Source organism: Syngnathus scovelli, chromosome 2, assembly GCF_024217435.2.
Source record: "Syngnathus scovelli strain Florida chromosome 2, RoL_Ssco_1.2, whole genome shotgun sequence".
In the NCBI taxonomy this organism is placed as follows: domain Eukaryota; kingdom Metazoa; phylum Chordata; class Actinopteri; order Syngnathiformes; family Syngnathidae; genus Syngnathus; species Syngnathus scovelli.
Window position 1 is genome coordinate 19,532,622 of NC_090848.1, and position 17,375 is coordinate 19,549,996.

At 43.4% G+C, this 17,375-nt stretch overlaps 1 protein-coding gene across 1 annotated transcript; it reads left to right on the forward strand.

The window, feature by feature from the left end:
• Positions 1 to 842: 842 nt before the first annotated feature.
• On the forward strand, positions 843 to 12,684 carry klf15 (Kruppel like factor 15). Its single transcript, XM_049754024.2, has 3 exons — positions 843 to 1,074; positions 2,293 to 3,805; positions 10,552 to 12,684. The coding sequence occupies exons 2-3, from the start codon at positions 2,388 to 2,390 to the stop codon at positions 10,718 to 10,720; spliced, it is 1,587 nt and encodes a 528-aa protein (XP_049609981.1). The 5' UTR covers positions 843 to 1,074; positions 2,293 to 2,387; the 3' UTR covers positions 10,721 to 12,684.
• The last annotated feature ends 4,691 nt before the right edge of the window (positions 12,685 to 17,375 follow it).

The following is a 17,375-nucleotide window of genomic DNA, read 5'->3' on the forward strand; positions in this document are numbered from 1 at the left end:
TGTGCCCAGGGATTGACTCGCGACCAATCAAGAGTGTACCTCACCTCTGCCAAATGTTGGGGTAGACTCTTTCTATTGGGACAAGTGGTATAGAAGGTGACTGGATAAGAAATACATTTGTTGTGTTTGAGCAATAATATGTCATGCTATTTGGATTTCTGTATATATGTAGGGGTAAAGATAAGGTTTGCTCCATGATTTTTTAAGGTTTTACTATATGAAACAAACATGGATTTTTACTTATGTTGGCAAGTAACCTTGCTGAAATGGTTGCTGCCTGTAATAGCATATAAAAGCATTATGATGAAATTTCCATGTATTTCTTGGGGTCACAGTCAGTACATGATGTACTGTATATCATGACGACAGTGCTTCTCAGGTTACAGAAGGCTGTGAAAGGCCTGGTTTTCTATGTTGTCCAGTGTTGATCAATTTCTTCCAAAATAAACAAGCAGTTCTTGTCTTGAATGTGAGTTCGATAACAAAGGATCTATTTCAGCCAAATATGGTAAATTCCTTTAATTCGTCTCATCCAAATAGGAATGGATTGAGGTCAAGTCCATAAAGGAAAAAGCTTTTGTACCGTAGAAATGGGAACAGAACAACAACAGAGTGTCATCATGTTCATGTTTGTGTTCTGCACATGACCCAGCCTCTCTCACTCTCTCCATTGACGCCATACCCTCACGCCGGCCTCCTTTTACGAGCAACTAACCAATGAGGACGCGCGGAGCAGGCGAGCCCTCACAAGCCGAGCCCACAACACTGCCAGAAGAGATCATGTGACTTAACTGCACAGCCCAATGACAAAGCGAGAGAGGGAGTGTGAGCCTCTGTGCATGCGTGTACATTTGTGTGTGTGTGCGTGTGTGTGTGTGAGAGAGAGAGAGAGAGAGAGAGAGAGAGAGAGAGAGAGAGAGAGAGAGAGAGAGAGAGAGAGAGAGAGAGAGAGAGTAATGCACCATGCACCCACCCGCGGATTGATCTCACCATTACGCACGAAGGAACACTTGGAAGAGGAGAGCGCGTTGAATTTGGGAAAATTAAAACCTCGTTCTTCTCACCCACGCACAGGTGAGCCAATACGCACGCATGTATACACGCGCGTGCAGTGCGTCGTGTACGTGGTTGATTTGCTGCAGAGTGAGCCCGGGCCACGCAACTTGCAAGAATATACGTAAACATAACGCAACTTTTGAGATGCATGAAGGGTCTTTTTCGACACTGTGTTAAAATACACAAGCGGTGACTGGATGCACAGTATTAGTTTTGTTTTTGCGTCATGCATATTTTCAGTTGCCTGAATACAGTAGTTTCATCGAGGCAGAGGTTACTATAGGGCAAATTACTCCACACTCTGTTAAGCCCATCATGCATTAAATATTTATCTTGTTTTCATTTATTTTATTTTATTTCTTCTTTTTACTTTTTACTATTTTGACATTAGTATCATTTTCACTAATTAAGCTAACAATTAAAAGTCTGTGTTTGCCTTCTTTTATATATAAAAAAAACACATGGGATCTTTAATGAACAATAAGAGCTAGGTTTGCAAATATGGTTAATATTTATAATATAGGTGGTTATTAGGTTAAATACCCAAACGCCGCATTTTTCAGAGAACTTGGACTATTTATTTACTTTGGAAAGCAAGATTCGCTCAGCCAACACTAGATGGCGCGCATTAACACTTATTTCAACTTGCCCTACATTTGCAACTTTTTATCGCTTTAGCTGTCATAAAACCGTTATGGTTCTATTTAAAGGGCACTGGAATGTTAAAGTGTGTTGAAAATCATGCTAATATGCAACCGTCTTGTGACTAGCACCATGAAAAAATAGCAAAGAGGAATTAAATAGATGATATCGCTTCTGTATCCACAGTTTTTCCCTTAAGCCACGTGGCTCCCTCACTTATTGCAGTGGAGAAATGGGAATTTTGGATTAAACATGGTCAGTGTACGCCATACCAGTTGCTATATACATACACACACTGAAGTTCTTTCATGCAGGCAGAAAAGTCAAACAGTGGTCATGTTCACCCTCTCGATCCGCTGGCTTCCACATTTCTGTGAAGCTTGCAGGACCCTTGTAGAATATTAACCGAAAAGTTTAAGTTGCCAAAGAGAGTAAATGCTAGATTTGAGCCGTTGGAAGTTATCCGAGTCAAAAGATGATATAAAGCAATTACAATTCAACGTTACAGGAGTTGGCCCCAAGTACTGTAGGATGTGTTTCCAAACAGGATATCCTTGATCTAACTGATGATTCTGATTGTTTTGACTTCAACAGGAGGATGGAAAAACATTTTCATTAATATTTAGCCAACTCTACAAACTTGATCTTGAGTGCAGACCAGAGTTCAGCTGCCATTCATCCTCACAGGAATGGTGGATCACTTGTCACTTGGTGAGGAGACCTTCCTGTACTGTACTAGCTTATCGGCGCGTGACCACAGCAGCTTCTGTTGCGATGCCAGCGAGGAACTGCCCCGGGGTGTCATGGTGACTGACGCGTGCATATACAACCCCTACCAAGGGGTGTCCTCTTCACCGGGACTGTCCGAGGATGACCTTAGCAACTCCTCAAGCTCTCGATCTTCGCTCTGCTCCAGCCCGGAGTCTTCGTCGCCCAAATCCCACGCTCATGTGAGCTCCGGCTATGAAAGCAGGAGCTCTTCTGAAGGTGAGAGTCAAGACAGTCTGCTGGACCTCCTCCTCTCACAGGAAATGACCAATTCAGTAAGCTCCAACATCAGCAACAGCAGCTTGCTCTCCTCACCACCGTCATCATCTTCCACTGCCCCATTTTTACCCATGGGCCTCGCTTGGGAGTCAAAGAGGGACCAGCGGCTGGGTCTCCTCCAGCACCAAGCCAAAGAGGACTATTGTGAGTTCCCCATTTTCCTGGATGAGCTGCAGGATCCTGCTGCGCTCCTCTTCCAGCCCACTCTGGAAGAGATTGAGGAATTCTTGGAAGAGAACATGGTGATAGCGATAGAGAAGGAAGACGAGGGGAGCGACGATGCAATGTCGCCGACGCCAGAGCTCTCGGAGGCCGAAAGGGCAAAGACAATAGCCAGAGAGGTCTTGCAGAACTCAGATCAGACTGTACCCGTGGCTCGTTCTCCGCTGTCCTCCCACAGAGAGACCAAACAGACGCTACATGCACCTAGCATGGACAATTCATCAACAGTCGATGTGAGCTGTATTAGTTTGAGTTCCACCTACAATGAAGTCGATGGACTCAAACAGGAAGACTGTGGATCTCCATCAGCCTCAGGGGAAACCACCAGTGCTGCTTCTGGTGTGCCCGTCATCTTACAAATCCAGCCCATCCAGATCAAACAAGAGCCTCAGCCCTGCACTGTCTCAGACGCTCAAATGCAAGAAGCTAACGTGCAGAAGTCTCAACCAGCGCAAGGTCCATCGGATATCAAGATCGCCCAGCTTCTGGTCAACATCCAGGGCCAAACCTTCGCCTTGGTGCCTCAGCTGCTTTCCCCAGCGAACATTGCACTTGTGAATAAAAATTCCCCCAAATTTGTACGGATCGCACCAGTGCCCATTGCTGCCAAACCCACTGGGCTTGGGGAAGGCGGCTTAGGTGGTGGATCAACCGCAGGGGTCCTCGCTGGAGGTCAGAGATACCAGAAGAGTGCAGTGGCAGACCTTATCAAAATGCACAAGTGCTCTTTTCCGGGCTGTAATAAGATGTACACCAAAAGCAGCCACCTTAAAGCTCATCTGAGGAGGCACACTGGAGAAAAACCTTTCGCCTGCACATGGCCTGGTTGTGGATGGAGGTGAGGAAAACCACATAATTATTTACATTGGCTCCCAAATGGGAGGTCCATTTCTGGGCTTCAAGGTGTATTGTAGGACTATTGATCGGTCCAGGACCAAGAACAAAGATATGATTCCAAACTTATGTTTACATGACAAAAACATTTTGTCCCTAAAGGCTTAATAATACAAAATGCGCTCGTGAATAGAATGGAAGAAATTGAGTATACTATGGCACATCATGGTTACACTTGACCCGCTGTCTATTGATTTTTTTCAGACGATCTTTATTATCAGTGCTCTTGTACTGCAAGTCTGAACACTTGAACAAAAATGAATCAAGCCAACGTCACCCACCGACACCGCATGTAAAAGTATACAACTACTACTTCTTCAGGAAATAAATTTTACATCCTTCACTCCAGGGTCAAGCTGTGGCCATCATAAAATGTTTATGAATGGCACAGAAATGATTTTATGCAGCAGTCCTAAAATATCTTTTAAGTAAAAATATGCGGCTTCTAAATTCCACACACCACTGAGAAGAGGGTTAGTAACTAACCTGCCAATTCTGAATGTTAAAAAGTAGAAAAAATGAGCCTTCAAAATGGTTCTCAAATGCTCTTGGTGTGTGAATGCATGAATCCATTCCTAGTTACAAAATTGATTGACTGATTGATCGAATTATTTCAAACATAACATAAAACAGTAAAATCAACAAAAACAAGAAGGGAAATAATAAATGAAGGTAAATAAGAAAATGCAACCATCATGAAGATGCTACACAAGGAGTAGAAACAAGAAAAATACTTGGATTCTACCTCATCTAGTATTTTTCTTATGCCAACACATTTCTACATGTTTGAGGAGTGTAAATATATCTGCTTAAAGTCTTCAGTGGCTGGAATGTATCCCACTGGGCTAAATTGAAGGACATGAAAAATGGCTAAATTGAGTATCAACAAGATGATTTGTGTTGCAGATACGTGTTGCAGATAAATCTCACTTTTTAACCTCTATCACTATCTTGCAAATATAAAAATAAGTTAAGCACTGTACATCTAGAATATAAGAAAGCACTCTGCATGTGGTGATGTTGTATTTTAATAGTGCTACTACTACTACTATTTTACTATTATTTCAAAATCACTCTGCATTTCACACAATCAACGTCATCTTTCATCATCATCATCATAATGTTGTTGTTATGACATTCGGATGGTCCCGTCAAGCGTCATCACTCATGATTTTGCTTTATCAGTTTTCACACAACATATCTTACATTTGTAAGCCAATTTATAACCAAGGTCTAGATTAGAAGACTAAGAGTCTTGTTATTGTGTGATAAGCAGCAAAACGGCAATGGAACATTGGTCCAAAATATGTACGGTAAAAGTCGATTCAGGAGATGAAATGTGAACTGTGAAAAAAAACAATAATAATAATTCGGAAAAGTTTACATTTGTGTTGATTTGTTCAGAGTAACTGCTGGCTCACTGTGTGTTTTTGTACCATGGTAAAATTTCTGATAAGATTAGAGTTTCTTTTGAAGTTGACTGAATGCAGACTTTGTCCCTGCTAGTTATTGTGCTTGTTTGCTCACTGTCTGTGAACACTTCCTACACATACACGCGCGCACACACACACACACACACGCAAACACACGCATGGTTATTACGGAATCAAGTTAAAGGTTTTTAGTTCTTGAAATTTTCCACTCATCCAAGATGCATACAAGGCAGCAAAACTATAGATTTTCTGTTTCACAATTGAACTTCATTAAAAGAAAAAAAAAAAAAAAAAAAGACAGACCTTTCCAATCTACAAATGCCAATTTTTAATCTACAGATCAGTGCTAATTGCTCAAGTGAAGGCAGTGTCATGCATGCACAACAAATTTGGCCCATTCAAGCAGAGACCTCAGGCTATCAAGCAGTTTCAGCAATGTTTTCTTCCCACTGACTATGGGAGAGGTATGGTATTATATAACATAGGGTTGGAGCAAATAAATAAGGTCTTACCAGACTCTCATGAGGCCTGAAGACATACGTACTTAAATATCTAAACTCTTCCATTTGGAACTTTCACATGAGCAGAACACATAGGAACAATATTTGGATGATGACTGTGCATATATCTGTCTATTCTTCTGTGGCAGTGACATGCAAGCAGGCGGTTATTACGTAACATAGTATTGTATTATTTCTTGATTATACTGTGGTGGTCTAACGTTGGAAATGATTAGTTTCGAGACACTGGTCCAATTTGTTAGAATGACAATGTCATAGTTCCAGGGGGGGAAAAAGGAAATCAAAACATTCTTAAATAAAAGTTGAGCAGTCATAAAAGTGTATAGGCAATGTTTTTATACCACGGCTAAAACTTTTACTATTACAATTTTCCACTGTAATGTTAGTTGGGGTCGTACAACTTTAGAGGTTCCATTCCGCTGTGTTGTAATTTAGGATCAGCTTTTTTCATGCAGTAAGAGACTAACTTAGACTAAGAGACTAACCAGTATAAAGTGAATGGAGTTGTCCGGCCAACAACTGCACTTTGAGAGCCTTGATATGACATCAGCATTACAACATAATATACAGTCCACCCTTCACCCCCTACCAGGAGGTAGAGGTCAACTGGGACGTCCTCGTAAGAGTAACTTCAGAATAGGTCCATGTGTGAGGAGTAGGGAAGAGTCGTATTTCATTGGCTCAGCTCCTACATATAGCTTGCAGTCATATTTTCTCCCTGCCAAATAGTTCGACTCTTTTTATCCCTATGCTTCTTCCATGCTTTACGTATGTTATAATCTGGCAAATATGTGCTTGTGAAGGAACAGTCCAATGTAAGCAATGAACACATGCAGGATATACATATACATAACTGCAATTGTGCTTACCTTGGGCCTGCACAAAGACTCTTACTTGAGGTCATGTTTGATAGCCACGCTCAAACCTAAACAGTTTACTGTCATAACATGCAAGTCCGCGAGTGCACCTGACAAGCCGTCACCCGATCAGCGGCTTGTCAGCTGATGCATTCTTTGTCACGGCAAAGAACAGCTCTGTTGCCGGGCGGTCACTCTGTCCGATTTATCTTTAGATTCTGACACCTTTAGATCAACGCAAAGCACAGAACAAGAACAGATTTGTTGACATGACGGTGATCCACGTGAGAGTCTTATTGTGGCCTGCAAACCTTGGTGAAAAAAATAATTCTCGAAAGGTGTTGTACGCATGCAGGGTACGAACTAGGATAGGCATGATCAGGGAATTTTCCATTTAAGAAATTTTTCTCTATAGTGAAATTTATTCTCTCAAATGTTTGTATCAGCATGGTTTCTCTGTGTACATTTAAGTTTTAGGACTGACTGTCACTAGGATGAACTTTATTGCTCTAGAACATTTCAAAAGATAAGGCTCAACGTTCTTTGCAGTAATCAATTATTTATCCGCTTGTCTGTACATTTGTTTTCTTACATGGAGGGGGATGTTTGTTATGAAATGTAGGACAAGAACCGTGAGTCACCTTTTGTTTTAAGCATTATAGGCGAGGAACTGATTTTTAAAGTGCTGACTGTTGAGTTACAATAATGAGGAAGAAATGTATTGTAAAAGTATTGTTTGGACGTTAAGAAATGTCTTGTATGGAATAACAAGTATTAGTTGGCCTGTCAAAATGTTTGTTGAAGTTCCATCCATCCATTTTCTGTACCGCTTTGTCCCCACGGAGGTCGCGGGCATTCTGGAGCCTATCCCAGCCGTCATTTGGCAGTAGGCGGGGGACACCCGGACCGGTTGGTTTGTTGAAGTTGAGATTGAAAATACATATAGCAGTTATTGTCCTTGTCATTTGCAATACATCGATATAGCAAAAAAAAAACAACAAATGGGCATTAGGGTTTATGGTAACATATGTCACAGCCCCAACAATTACTAGCCCCACAGCACTTTATCTTTTCCAACTATGATACCACGTCAGAAGCTCTCCAATTCATCCAGCTTCAACCCTCCCAGACAAAATATGTAGTTTACACACAGGACAACCAAAAATCCAACGCAAATGGCCAGTGAAGTACATCCTCAATGTGATCCATCATTCTTGTGCCCTCAGTATGTTGTGCTGAAATTTGTTGTGATTTTGCAGAGTGATGTGAACAGAAGGATGATAGTTACAACGTCTGTACACTTCCGTATTTGCCGAACTGGTGTGCGTGTGCGTGCAATGGTCTTGTTGGTTATTGTCCATGCTTACAGCTAGCACAAAGCCTGTGAATATGTGTTTCCCACAAACTTTGTGCAAGGCTCCATCTACACCAAGACAGCCTAAGGGCGTATGGACTCAATTGCCCTTCAGTCACCCTTAGTTTTGAACTCTGTGACCTTCTGGAGCATGCAGTATAGAGGTGCTAAAACTTCAAACGAGTTGTTAAGAGGCTGCTAAAAAGCAAGTGGTTGGACACAGATGTCCACGTGATCTGTCCAAACAAAATTGTGAGTTCAAAATATCCATCCATCCATTTTCTATAGTGCTTAGCCTGTTCACCGTCATAGAAAATCGAGTCCTGTAGAACTTAAGGCGAAGGGCAGACTGCAATCTGCAGAGCGTATTGTGTTAGTGTTAAGAATATCATGCTAATTATATGCATGTTGCGTCGTGTCGTGTTGGGTGTACATATGTTCTTATGATTGAGGCATGACCCAGCTTGAAGCACAGGCAGTGTACATGGAGCTCCTATGTGGTTTCGCCATTTGTTCCCTGAATTAGAATGACTGGGTTTTCCATTATTTTTGTGTCAAAGCTTCTCCATTTACTAATGTGTCAATATTAGAGTAGAATATTTTCCCTGCATGACTGCTATTGTAGTCACAAAAACAGATGGCCGTCACATGATTTTGGTTGGATTCTGAAAGCTTCACTAGTTAGTCATGTCATCACAAGATTGTCTGGTGAGTGTTTGTTAAAAAAAGAAGTTTAGATAAATGACATTGCGCAATAATCAATATAAATTTGAAATATGTGTCCCGTTGCCAAATATTCTTATACCAGTTTTACCACCAAGATAAATAAACACTGGCACTAAAACAAATGACAGCATATAAAAACTTTACAACATGACAATAAAAGCGTTTATAACACATTCAAATAATACCTTCTGTCTGTCCTTTGAAAATATAACAGTAACAGTTTTGGTGCTTTGAAAAATCTCTCACGATTATCCATAATTTCTTTTGAAAATCGACATTTTGACAATTAAAGACAATTAAAACTTGTTTGCAAACCCTCATTAATATGATGCAAAGTGCCTATTTCATCTGTGACATCAATTGAGATTGCACTGCAGCGCTGATTGATTAATCAGCAATCAAGCAATACAGTCTATTCTTCTAATTGTGTCGTTCTATGTATCTCTTACAACCCTTGTTGAATAGAACATACAGTAAGGAGCCAAGCATATCCAGAAGTTAGCTTTTGATTCTTCCTAAACTGAAATCGTGACAGCTGGGGTTTTATGTGACTGTATAGGCCTATCTTGGTTGAAACCCAAACTTTGTTTCAATTCTGGAAAGTCCGCCGAATTACACTACTGCACTTGCTTTAAAAGTGTAAAATGAACCCGCATCGGCGCCAATTATAACGTCAACTTGGATGTAGCATGAGTAAGGTGATACCAGAGAACATTAATCATTGCACTCGTAAATTGTTTGACATTCTGATCTTGCATTTCCATTTTTAATTGTTGCACATGATGAACTCTGCTAGCTATTCACTCTATATTGTGAGGCCATTAAAATGATGAACGGACTGATTATGTAATTCATGTCGAAGGTGGAAATGGCTTGAAATAACTGCGAATTATCGACCTGGGAGAAAAATAGGGAAGCCCTGGGGGATCAACCCGTGTTACAGATGAATCTGATGTTAACAGCTTTACTCATACATACAAGGACGGACACAAAAGACGAGTGGTGAAAAGTCCACTTAAACCTCCCGTGTCATGATAGCCAGACTGTGGCAAGCCCATGGAGACCAGAGACCGGGCGGGCCAGGAATAGATGAGGATTTGCAGCGCTCATGTGTTGGAGCTAAATAAAGGCCATCTCCTCAGCTTCGCAGAGAGGATGCAGGCCAATTCGCATCCATAAAATCATCAACATGCTTAGATTACCATCATTGGAAATTTGGTTTTATGATATTTGGCATCCTGGAACATATTTCAGTGATCCTTAACCACATTAGTGAAATATGAAAGGTCATCCAGTGTGCTTTTTATCCAACTTCACATAAAAGAGATTAAAAGAAACATGAAAACAAGCATTTTAAGCTGACCTGCCACCTTGTTACCCCAGAAAAGCATGGCACCGTAATCCCAATGGACTTTTACCATATTATTAAGAGTTATGGTTCTGTGAGGGTGCGACTACTGTAATGGTTGACACGCCTTGTCTCTTGATTGGTTGGTTTTCCTCGGACACTGTGATTTCTTACAACTCTAAGTGGTTCAAGATGAGGCCACAGAGGGCTGATATTTTTCACAGGTACTAATATTTAACAAGCATATCAAATACGTATATGACAAAACGTTTTTCATTTATACAGGTAGCATGGTAGGCAGACTTACTGCATCCAGTGTTTTTGTGTCATTCTGAACTTCCCGTTTGTGGTGTGAATATGACAAAAATGGTTGAACACCAAAGGTGCCTGATGAAATATTATGGAAAATGTCTAGTCAAGCTTATTAAGAAATGCACTAATATTTTGGCAGGTTCTCCCGATCCGATGAGCTGTCCAGACACCGGCGGTCCCACTCCGGAGTCAAACCATACCAGTGCATCGTCTGTGAGAAGAAGTTTGCCCGCAGCGATCACCTGTCAAAACACCTCAAAGTCCACCGCTTTCCACGAAGCAACAGGACAGGGCGCAATGCAAACTGACCCCCTTGAACCCGCTCTGAAAGACTGACACGAAAAGCGAGGGGCAGGCGCATTTGACGAAGGACGGAGGAGGACATTGGGGGGGTAAAGGAGTTTGCGCAGGACTGGAATGCGCATGTGACATACGTACTGTGATCATTTAATGGGTCGCAATGAAATGACTGTATAAAGAAAACAAAAATGTTACTTGACACACAGTTCTCACAGATGGAATAAGCTTCTTGTACAGGACGACTTTATTTAGTCTCACTGAGTTTTGGAACTAATCAAAATTGGATCTCATTCTGATATTCAGAGTATTTTTATGTATTTTTTTTGTCCAAAGAGCCTTACACAGAAGTTGCATGGTACTACAGAAAGAAATGCCTTTCAGAGCCGAATGTTGCCATACAGGATCAAGATACACATTGGTTATCATATTATTTTAATATGCTGGACATTTTATTGATGTGAATAATTGTGGCCTTGGTTCAATTGGTCTCCTGCCATGCAAAGGGACTATTACATATTTTGTGTATCCAAGCTTTGACCAGTGCTTCACAACTGAGCATCTAACTTTCAAGTTAATACAAGTACTACAATATTGGTTTTGAATAATTTTTGTTCAAGAGAGGCAATACTACGACAAAGGCACACCTTGGAACTAATTGTCTTCAAACTGCAATTGCTTGTCTATGTCAAAGCAACAACCCTACAGCCATGTTACGACTTTTGTCATCTTTAAAGTGAAAGTAAATGTCTTGTAATTGACACACAACAGAGAACAGCGTTGTGAACAACATCCATCCATTTTCGGAGGTCGCAGGCATGTTGAAGCCTATTTCAGCAGTCATCGTGCATGGAAATGATTAAAAAAAATTGGCCAAATCTATCAAATGAGGCTTCAAAAAAAATGTTTTTAATCAAGTCCTTGTTCTCTGCTGTTGAACCGTGTGAACCACTGAATTCGTATTATGTCCACAGTTGAGCACTATATAGTTCTCAGTCTTTGCACTTTTCCATCAATTATCCTCAAACATGCATCATTTTGACACTCTACCAGATACAAATGTCAAAGCTGGAACCCTAACAATGTTTTTAATGTTATTTTACAGACAACTTTGCCAGTTGCTGAAATGTGTTTGTTTTTATTAATATAGCAGTCATAACTTCCTCCCCGTGTTGTCTTCAGATTTTTCATATTGATTCTGAATAATATCAAAGGTATTGTGGACATGCTTTTGTTTTTGGCAGCATATCAAATCCTCCACCCTCTCATCACGAAACTGGAAACCTATTAATTGTGAACTATGTCTTCTTAGCAGTGTACTAGTTTGTCATAGCTTTCAACTAGTTGTATCAAAGCTGCTGCAGTCCAGCTCTTTGCTAATCATTGAAGGTTTGGCGGAGTAGACGATGCGTCAACATTCCTTTGAGCTTTGAATAAGTTTCTTTGTGAATAGCAAGAAAATAAAAATAAAAAAGAACATTGTAGACGAATAATGCTTACCGCCATGACACTGTGTAATTTGCACCGGCATGCAAGACATATTTGGTTGTCTGCCCTCCCCTAAATATTTTAAGAATTGCCGTGTTATTGTCTTGTGGTCGATGTTGACTCAGATCCCAGCAATTCCTTGTTTCTCTCATCTGGTCTCATTGTCTGTTATCTGACTCGTTGGAATATTTATGGCAAGAGAAATCAAAAGTAGGTGCTGGTTTATCGTTTTATGTTTCAGGAAACACATTTTAATTCTGTTTGTTAAAAGTGAGCCATTTGTTAAAACTTTATATCCCTTTAATTCATGCTGTTAGTGATGTGAAAGAAGTAGTCACACAACTTGCCATTGGGCACATTCTTCAGCGTGCCAAACATCTTCTGTGACGGAATCAAATATCTATATCATTCTTTCTACTTAAAAACAGTTTAATTTCATGACAAATTTAATATTTTATATTTCAAATGAAATAAATGATTTATAATATTTTTGTGGCCCTTTTGTTGAGTATGGTATCCTATTACATCATTCAAAATAGCTCCAGACCATGGCAGAAAAGACCATTCATCACAAAGGTTCAGATTAGTCTTGTTGCTGCTGCTAGTTTCAGACATTTAATAATGCGCAAACCTTTGCAGGTTTATAGATCAAAAAAGTGTAACGTGCTTTATAAGAAACACAGAACTTTGGGGGGACTTCAGAATCCTACCCCCAAAGGACGGATTTACCTTAAAGCAACGTGATAAGTACTCACTGTATAGACTACATGCATCACCACATCTTATCTCCCACTAAAATGTGCAGAAAATATTTGTAGAACTGCAAATGAACATGTAAGGGTGACCCAACTGATGCACCAACACCGTAGCTCACAAAGGAGGGAATCTGGGGTCACTGCAGCAATGATTTAAAGCTTTCTACAAATGTTTGCTCATTGTTGCTGGTTGACAGAATTCATTTTCATGTTTATCCACAATACAGAATCTATTTATCTTTAAACTGTTTCCTTCATTGTCTGATAATCAGCAATCACACAGACTCATTTATAGTCATGGTTCAGTCTGGCTTGAAATCGTATCCCTGATGTAATGGACAACTGCAAAACTTGAAAATACAACATTTCCTTGCCTCAAAAGTTGCCTTTGTCTTTGGATTATAAGGAAACAGCAGCTTTTGATTTCAACAAGCGACCACATTATGGTACCTTTGTTTTTTGTCTGCGTTGTATTGGTTAAGGAATCGTGGGAAGGCCAAGAAACTCATGAATGTTTGTTGTATATGCATTTCTAAGGGAAAGGTATGTAAGTACTACGTAAGACGTTCTTTGATCTGAAATATTTTCTGTAAAGAAAGTTCACAATCGATTCAAATGCATATTTATAACATGTGCCTCATGTCAAAAATGGCTTTGTTAAAAAAAAGTTTTGTAAAAATTTCAAGTTTTGATTTTGATGATAAAAATGTGATATTTTCATCCTTTGACCCAAATTGCATTTACAATAAAATTACATGTAAAGTAAATGGAAATCAAAGGCAATTTTGTTTTCTACAAGTTTTTTTTTTTTAAAAGAACCATCCATAGGAGGGACTCTCAGACTTCCCTCTCCCCAGCCACTTCATCCAGCTCATCCCGGGGGATTCCAAGGCATTCCCAGGCCAGCTGAGAGACATAGTCTCTCCAGCGCGTCCTGGGTCGTCCCCGGAGTCTCCTACCGGTGGGACATGCCCGGAACACCTCCCCAGGGAGGCGTCCAGGAGGCTTCCTGATAAGATGCCCGAGCCACCTCATCTGGCTCCTCTCAACGTGGAGGTGTAGTGACTCTACTCCGAGTCTCTCCCGGATGACCGAGCTTCTCACCCTATCTCTAAGGGAGAGCCCGGACATCCTGCGGAGAAAACTCATTTTGGTCGCTTGTATCCGGGATCTCGTTCTTTCGGTCACGACCCATAGCTCGTGACCATAGGTGAGGGTAGGAGCGCAAATTGACCGGTAAATTGAGAGCTTTGCCTTTTGGCTCAGCTCTCTCTTCACCACAACGGACCGGTACAGGGTCCACATTACTGCCGACGCTGCACCGATCCGCCTGTCGATCTCGCGCTCCATCCTCCCCTCACTCGTGAACAAGACTCCAAGATACTTGAACTCCTCCACTTGGGGCAGGATCTCATCCCCGATCCGGAGAGGGCATTCCACCCTTTTCCGATCGAGGACCATGGACTCGGATTTGGAAGTGCTGACCCTCATCCCGACCGCTTCACACTCGGCTGCGAACCGTTCCAGCGAGAGCTGGAGATCACGGCCTGAAGAAGCCAACAGCACCACGTCATCTACAAAAAGCAGAGACGCGATGCTGAGGTCCCCAAACCGGACCCCCTCAATGCCTCGGCTGCGCCTAGAAATTCTGTCCATAAAAATTATGAACAGAATCGGTGACAAAGGGCAGCCTTGGCGGAGTCCAACCCTCACTGGGAACGAATCCGACTTACTGCCGGAAATGCGGACCAGACTCTGGCATCGGTGATACAGGGACCGAACCGCCCTTATCAGTTGGCTCGGCACCCCGTATTCCCGAAGCACCCTCCACAGAACCTCCCGAGGGACACGGTCGAACGCCTTCTCCAAGTCCACAAAACACATGTGGACTGGTTGGGCGAACTCCCATGCACCCTCGAGGTTCCTGCCGAGGGTGTAGAGCTGGTCCACTGTTCCACGGCCAGGACGAAAGCCACACTGCTCCTCCTGAATCCGAGGTTCGACCTCCCGACGGACCCTCCTCTCCAGCACCCCTGAATAGACCTTACCGGGGAGGCTGAAGAGTATGATTCCCCTGTAATTGGAACACACCCTCCGGTCCCCCTTCTTAAAGAGGGGAACCACCACCCCAGTCTGCCAATCCAGAGGCACTGTCCCCGATGTCCACGCAATGTTGTAGAGGCGTGTCAGCCATGACAGCCCCACAACATCCAGAGCCTTTAAGAACTCCGAGCGGATCTCATCCACCCCCGGGGCCTTGCCACCGAGGAGTTTTTTAACTACCTCAGTGACTTCGACCCCAGAGATTAGAGAATCCGCCTCAGAGTCTCCAGGCCCTGCTTCCTCAATGGAAGGCGTGTAGGTGGAATTGAGGAGGTCTTCGAAGTATTCTCCCCACCGACTCACAACGTCCTGAGTCAAGGTCAGCAGCACGCCATCCCCACTGTAAACAGTGTTGATGTTGCACTGCTTCCCCCTCCTGAGACGCCGGATGGTGGACCAGAATTTCCTCGAAACCGTCCGGAAGTCATTCTCCATAGCCTCACCAAACTCCTCCCACGCCCGGGTTTTTGCCACAGAAACCGCCGAAGCCGCGTTCCGCTTGGCCATCCGGTACCTGTCAGCTGCCTCCGGAGTCCCGCAGGCCAAAACGGCCCGATAGGACTCCTTCTTCAGCTTGACGGCATCCCTTACCACCGGTGTCCACCAGCGGGTTCGGGGATTGCCGCCACGACAGGCACCAACGACTTTACGGCCACAGCTCCGGTCGGCCGCCTCAATAATAGAGGCGTGGAACATGGTCCACTCAGACTCAATGTCCCCCGCCTCCCCCGGGACGTGGGAAAAGCTCTGCCGGAGGTGGGAGTTGAAGCTCTTCCTGACAGGAGATTCTGCCAGACGTTCCCAGCAGACCCTCACAGAGCGTTTGGGTCTGCCAGGTTGGACCGGCATCTTCCCCCACCATCGGAGCCAACCCACCACCAGGTGGTGATCAGTTGATAGCTCCGCCCCTCTCTTCACCCGAGGGTCCAAAACATGCGGCTGCAAATCCAATGACACGACTACAAAGTCGATCATCGAACTGCGGCCTAGGGTGTCCTGGTGCCAAGTGCACACATGGACACCCTTATGTTTGAACATGGTGTTCATTATTGAAAATCTGTGTCGAGCACAGAAGTCCAATAATAGAACACCGCTCGGGTTCAGATCAGAGGGGCCTTCCTCCCAATCACGCCCTTCCAGGTCTCACTGTCATTGCCCACGTGAGCATTGAAGTCACCTGGTAGAACGATGGAGTCCCCAGAAGGAGCGCTCTCCAGCACTTCCTCCAGCGACCCCAAGAAGGAACTCTGAGCTGCCGTTTGGTGCATAGACACAAACAACAGTCAGGACCCGTCCCTCCACCCGAAGGCGGAGGGAGGCTACCCTCTCCTTCACCGGGGTGAACCCCAATGTGCAGGCGCCCAGCCGGGGGGCAATAAGTATACCCACACCTGCTCGACGCCTCTCAGCGTGGACAACTCCAGAGTGGAAGAGAGTCCAGCCCCTCTCGAGAGGGCTTGTACCGGAACCCAAACTGTGCGTGGAGGCTAGTCTGATTATATCTAGTCGGAATTTTTCTGCCTCGCACACCAGCTCGGGCTCCTTTCCAGCCAGAGAGGTGACATTCCATGTCCCAAGAGCCAGCTTCTGTAGCCGGGGATCAGACCGCCAAGGTCCCTGCCTTTGGCCGCCGCCCAGCTCACATTGCACCCGAACCCTTTGGCCCCTCCCACAGGTGGTGAGCCCATGGGAAGGGGGACCCACGTTTCCTTTTCGGGCTGTGCCCGGCCGGGCCCCATGGGCGAAGGCCCGGCCACCAGACGCTCGCCTTCGAGCCCCGCCTCCAGGCCTGGCTCCAGAGGGAGGCTCCGGTGACCCGCGTGCGGGCGAGTCCATTTATTTTAATCATCATAAGGGGCTTCTGTGTGCCGTGCTTTGTCTGGCCCCTCACCTAGGACCCGTTTGCCATGGGTGACCCTACCAGGGGCATGAAGCCCCCGACAACATGGCCCCTAGGATCATAGGGGCACGCAAACCCCTCCACCACGATAAGGTGACGACTCACGGAGGGGTAAAGAAGAATCAATACACTAAAATGTTCTCACAAAAACAGCCAAGATCTGCATACAAAAAACATGGTACTCGATAAAAATATGTTAGCAAGACAGACTGAATTCGCGTATCATATTCAATGCTTATTTTAAAATAAATGTCAAAGTCCTTGGCAGATATTGTATTAAAATAACTACAACAGCACAATACACAATAGAGTGAAATTTGAGAATGCAACTCACAGTACCTTTATATGAAAATATTTACTTCTGATGAAATAAACAGAGAGAATAAAGCACAACAATAAGCCATATAATGCCCCAAAATA

Coding starts and splice junctions, on each gene's coding strand:
- klf15 (XM_049754024.2), top strand. CDS start 2,388: ATGGTGGATCACTTGTCACTTGGTGAGGAGACCTTCCTGTACTGTACT. Junction 3,806..10,551: donor TGGCCTGGTTGTGGATGGAG/GTGAGGAAAACC, acceptor ATATTTTGGCAG/GTTCTCCCGATCCGATGAGC.